Genomic DNA, 5,867 nt, shown 5'->3' on the forward strand with positions numbered 1-5,867 from the left:
ACACACACACACACACACACACACACACACACACACACACACACACACACACCCTACATACCCCCACATGATCTCCTCCCACACTTCTGTTTTGGGCTTGTTTTTCACCAAACCACTGGATGCCGCGCCTCAAATGCAGTCGGCATCTTTGGCACAAAAGTCTGCTCTTTCAGTAAGTGCCACCAAAGGCTGGTCTTGCTCTGAGTCTGTACCTTAGGCCCAACGTAAATGCTGCTCACAAACCTGAATTAAGCCCAATGCCCTGGGAAACTCCCTCCAAGAGGCCTGGGCAGCTTCAGGTCGCATCTAAATTGCTGCAACACGACCAGCACTAACACTGCTGGAATCAATCCTGAGCTTGCCTACTTTGCCATAAATGAGATCGATTTTCCTGGAGGAGATAAATGATTAGTATGGAGTCAAAAGGGCAATGGGTGAAAGTCACACAAAGGCCCAGCATCCCCGTGAATTGCAATGTTTCACTTCTGAGGCCTTTTATCTGCCTAATTGTGCCCTCAGGGATCCCCCTGAAAAGGAAAGAAAGCTAAACCTGTGGTGCAGCTAAGGATGAATCAAGCACAGTATCTTCTCCAACTGGTGCCGATTTTCTACCTCCAATATAATCATTACAGTAAGTACATGGTTATCTTGATCTAAAAAGCCTTCAGTCTGATTTACTGCCCCACTGAGTCTATGGAGAGGGACTGCTCACTGTCACTTAAGACCAATAACTAGGAAGCACATATCAAGTGCCTACTGTTTGCTAGACTCTGGGCATAAAAAGACAAACACAGGCCAGTCCCAGGCCTCGAGAAGCTTACATTTTAACAGGGAGACAACAAGCACATGAATCTAGTTTTCAATACACATTGTTGGGGTTCTCTTTTGTTCAGCTCCCCACATGAGGAAAATGGTCCCTTATGGGCCAACAGAGTCACCAGGAGTCACAGTCTCCTCAAAAAGGTGGCCCTAGGTTCCCAAACAACATACCAACAAAGCACGAGACCAAGAGGCTTCAAGGGAAAGCCCAAGGACGGATGGACTGCACGTCTACCATCCAAGGAGGAACCTGGCTATCACCAAAAGATTAGGCACCATGGGAGAGTTCTACTCCAGCAACTCAAGAGGCACAGGGCCCCTGGAGGCAAGGAGAACAAACTCACACCACCATAACCACACACCTGCCTGAGGATTTCATTAACTACCCAGATACAAGCAATGCAGTATTGTGCTTTGCTCAAGGAGAAAGGGCCTGCCTGGACTCAGGATGGCCAGGGTTCAAGTGACTCCTGGGACACACACTGGCTGTGGCAGAGCCAGGAGAGTCTGACACACAGGGCAGTTCTCTGAGAGGACATTGAAGCAAAGTCACCTCTCTGCACAGGGATCCAGATTTCCCTACTCAGAGTTCCTTAAATAGATGAAATAACAAGATTCTAAAGGAATTAAGGGAGTGGTTTTGTTCAGTTGCGTTTCAGTTGTGTCTGATTCTTCATGACCCCATTTGGAGTTTTCTTGGCTGGAATACTGGAGTGGTTTGCCATTTCCTTCTCCAGCTCATTTTACAGATGAAGAACTGAGGCAAACAGGGTTAGGTGACTCGCCCAGGGTCACACAGTTAGTAAGTGTCTGAGGCCAGATTTCAACTCAGGAAGATGAATCTCCCTGATTCCAAGCCCAGCGCTCTATTCACTTTGACACCCAATTGCCCTTAGGGGTGTGGAGGTAGAACCAACTAGAAAACAAGGAGACTGAATTCAAAAAGGAGAACTGAATCTAACGATTTCCCCGGAGTTCAGTCAAGCCTCCTAGGATTCTCAATTCAACTTAATACACTGATGTGTCGGTTCTGACCGGACACAGAACCAGTCAACAGAAGAGATGCCTGTAATGGGTAAAAGAAAAAAGGGAGGGTGGGGCCAAGTGTGAGGATTTAGTCCATTCATGACTAAGTGAAAACAACAGCCCCTCAGACAATTTCAGTGCAGATAATAACGTAATCGTTTCCGTTTGACTTAAAGAGACTGGCACAGGACTGAACTTCAGTTTCAAAGTTCCAAGTGTGGCATCTAGTGAGTGCATAGAAATGGAGAAAGGCAAAAGGAAGGAAGGATGAGGATCAAAAGATACTGAAATCCACCTGCAACAGGAGCTAAAATGTTCTCTTGAGAACGGCTGAGCTGCATTTCTTAAGTGGATCATCTTCAAGGTCCATTTGAATTCATTCACCCTTTTGAAATAAATTTCAGCATTGAAATATGCTACCCTTGAAATCTATGGCAGAAAAATTTAAGAAAGAAAGAGACTACCAGAAGTAAATGAGCCCAGACTTAAAAGTACAACATACCAGGAGTCACCTAATAAGAAGCCAGAGATGAACTCAACATCTTCTGTCCCAAAGCGTGAGCCCTATCACCAGGACAGTGAGTAGACAAGGCCAACGGGAACTCTGCTGGTGTGCACAACCAGCCCAGAGACGAAGCCTGGACACAAGACGGAGGAGCAGGGAGCATGCATCCACCATCTGGGTCACGAGTTCTCCTGTAGCTGCTGACCCAACTCGAGGACACAGGAAGCAATAAATACCTGCTTCCTCCTCCTGCTCCTCTCATGGAGGCAGGCCCTAAGTTAGCGTCAAAAATAATGTCATCTATCACAATCCACTGAGATTTTCACCTTGTTTGGAAAGGGCTTCTCGGAGAGCTGGCGTGATCATCTCTCGCTTTTCCTGGGCTTCGTTCTTTCCCGTACTCTGGGACAAATCCAGTCCCATGTCCTGCTGCTCCCTTTCTTTCTAGATTTAAAAGAAAAAAAAAAAGGAAGTTCAGTATTTTCCCATTTGCGCCTTTCCCATTTCCTAGGCCTAAAATGCCCACCCCATCTTCCACCTGTCGATATTCAAAGCCCAGCTTAACGTGACCTCCTCCGGGCAGCTTTTCTCTCACTCCTTCCTTTATCCTCACCTCAGCCTTCACTCTCCTTATCCTAATCTCATAACCAAATGAACAACAACCCTGCATCACTGGGAGGTCTTCTCCCCCTCTAGATCCTAGATGTATTTATCTTTGTGGGACAACTTCAATCAGAGAGTCAACAAGCGTGGTCCAGACACTATGCTAAAAGCCTGTTACAAAGACAGGCAAAATCATGGCTGCCCTGAAGGAGCTCAGAGCATAATGAGAGACAACATGCAAATAATTACACAAAAACAAGCTACAGATGGGATCAATTCAGGATGGTCAATAGAGGGAAACTGGTCTGGGAAACTCTTCTAGAAGAAGGTGGGGGACTTGAAGGAAGTGGGGAAGGGGAGAGGAAGGAGGGGGAAGGGGAAGAGGATGGGGAGAGGGAGGCGGGAGGGGGAAAAGGGGGGGGGAGAGGGGGAGGGGAGGAGGAGGGAAAGAGAGGAGGGAGGGAGGGGGAGAGGGAAGATGCATATTACAGACCTGGGGGACAGCCAGTGAAAAAGCCCAAGAGTCAAGAGATGGCCTGGCCTGCTGGAAGGGAGGGTGGATGAGGGCCTGGGAGAGGGAACAGATTAGGAAGGGCTTTAAATGCCAAAGAGATCCTGGAGGTAACGGGGCATCTAGTGAATGGGGGCAGTAGAGCTGGGGCAGAGGTGATAACAGAGTCAGAGCTGGACTTTAGGAAGCTCAGTTTGACAGCTGAGTGAAGGACGCATTGAAGCAAGAGAGATGGGTAGCAGCTATTGCCACAGTCCAGGGGTGTGAGGTTTGGGGGCCTGCACCCAGGAGGGGGCTGGCTCTGGGGAGAGAAAATGTCACAAAGGCAGAAATAACAAGACTCAACCATTGATTGGATCTGGGGGTTGAGGGGGAGTGAGTGCGGAGTAGGGGTAGGGCATGACGCCCAGGGTGTGAAGCCTGGGGGACTGGGATGATGGGGGTGCCCTGGACAGTAAGAGAGAAGGTAAGAAGAGGGGAAAAGATGATGAGAGGGCTTTAGAACACACCAAGTTCAAGAAGTCTGGGGGAAGGGAAGGGCTGTGATCTTCACCACAACCCTGAGCTGCTATTATACCCAACTTACAGTTGAGGAAACTGATCCTGCCCTCTCCCGTTCCGAGCATTCACCCAGGTTGTCTCTCCTCCTCTCCCCACCCTAGGCCACTCTCTCGCTCCCCTGGCCTCTCCCCAAACCCAAGGCCTGGAACATATTCCTCCCACTTCTCTTTCTGTTGAAATCCCTCTTCCTCTCCAAGGTCCTACTCAGGGACCAACCCCATGTAGCCTACCCTTACCCCACTACCTGAGTAAGGGATTTCTCTCTTCTTCAAATGCTGCTGCAGCATTCTCTAGGGATTTCTCATAGGATTTGGAGCTAAGTGAAACCTCTGAAATCATCTAACCTAACCCCCTCACTTGACAGATGAGGAAACTGAGGCCCCAAGCAGGGAGGTGTCTCCCCTCGAGATGACAAAGGTAGCAGACAATAGGGCTGGAGCTGCAAGACAGGTCCCAAGAATCCACATGCAGGGTGCCTGGCACTGCATCCAGAGAATCACCGAATGGGGGAGCTGGGAGCACGTTGGGGAGGCCACCTGGTCTGGCCCAATATGCAGAAGGAAGGCCCATGCCTTTGCTCCTGTCACACTGCACATTGTGTTAGCCTTGTCTACACTTCCTGTCCCTGTTTATAAACTGTGAGCTCCCCTGAGGAAAGCGCCACACACTTGGATCTCCAGTAGCTAGCCAAGTACCTTGCCACATCAGAGGTGTTTAATAAACATTTGCTGAATAACATTATCATTAAGAATAATTAACAATTTTCATTAACAAATAGTTAATAAAAAGCTGGCATTTATATTGTGCTTTAAAGTTTACAAAGTGCTTTAGAAATATTTCATTTTATCTTCACAAGGGGGAAGGGGTGTGGATGCTATTACTGTCTCCTTTTTTCAGATGAGGAAACTGAGGCAGAGGTTAATTGGCTTGTCAGATGCCAGATCTAAATTCAGGTCTTCCTGACTCCAGGCCATCAGCAGCCTAGATGAAAAGTTCTCACCTTCTGAAGAGTGCCATTTCTATAAGCAACTCAAGCAATCAATTAAGTCATTATCCTGGCTCTTTAAAATGCTACTGGGGCACCTTGAGCGCAGAGGCCTGAAGGTCTCTCCTCAAGTGCTGATAGGCACATGGGAAGGACTGACCATCTGCCCTCTCACATGGATAAGGTCTCACAGGACAGCCAGGAAAGCCGCAGTGCCTTAGTGACACCTTCATCCATGTTATCTCTCCATCAATCCTCACACCATCCTAGCAAATGAGGAATGAGAGCACGGCTCTTGCTGAAGGTCTTGACCGGCAGAGTCGAGGCTAGAGGAGGCTGAGGCCCTCCTGCCCTCCCGCCCAGCAGTGAGCCCAATCAACTCTGGGAAGCAAGCTGGAAATATGCTAAGCAAGGAATTCGAGGGTCTGTGCCCTGTGGCACAGTGATCTCACTACAAGGCCTCTACCCCAAGTGGTACAGGGCAAAGAGAACTGACTCTGGCATCAGGGGATGTGGGCGCAGGGCTAGCTCAGCCATTTACTGCCAATTTGACCCTGGGGAATCACTTAACCTCTGGATCTTCAGTTTCCTAAAATGTAAAATGAAGATGTTGGTCTAGATCAGGTGTGAGGAGCCTGCAGCCTTAACGTCACAAGGGACCTTCTAAATCTTTAAGTGCAGTCCTTTAACTAAATCTGTTCCATAAAATTTGGATTAAATCAAAATCTTAAGGATTTAGAAGGCTACATGTGGCCTTAAGGCAGCAGGTTCCTCACCTCTGGGATGAGAGGGAGGGAGAGAAGGATGGATGGATGGATGGATGGATGGATGGATGGATGGATGGATGGATGGATGGA

At 48.4% G+C, this 5,867-nt stretch overlaps 1 protein-coding gene across 1 annotated transcript in view; it reads right to left on the reverse strand.

Annotated features, from left to right (window-relative positions):
- LOC138162044 (S-adenosyl-L-methionine-dependent tRNA 4-demethylwyosine synthase TYW1-like) overlaps nucleotides 1-5,867 on the reverse strand; it is a 255,701-nt gene that overhangs the window by 202,563 nt on the left and 47,271 nt on the right. The window contains exon 8 of the mRNA XM_069089149.1: nucleotides 2,677-2,794. Within this exon, the coding sequence (XP_068945250.1) occupies nucleotides 2,677-2,794 (118 nt within the window). The remainder of the gene's footprint in view (nucleotides 1-2,676; nucleotides 2,795-5,867) is intronic.

This window comes from Petaurus breviceps, unplaced genomic scaffold (assembly GCF_028583685.1).
Source record: "Petaurus breviceps papuanus isolate PSGF00001 unplaced genomic scaffold, PetGlider_PUasm1.0 186, whole genome shotgun sequence".
NCBI lineage: Eukaryota > Metazoa > Chordata > Mammalia > Diprotodontia > Petauridae > Petaurus > Petaurus breviceps.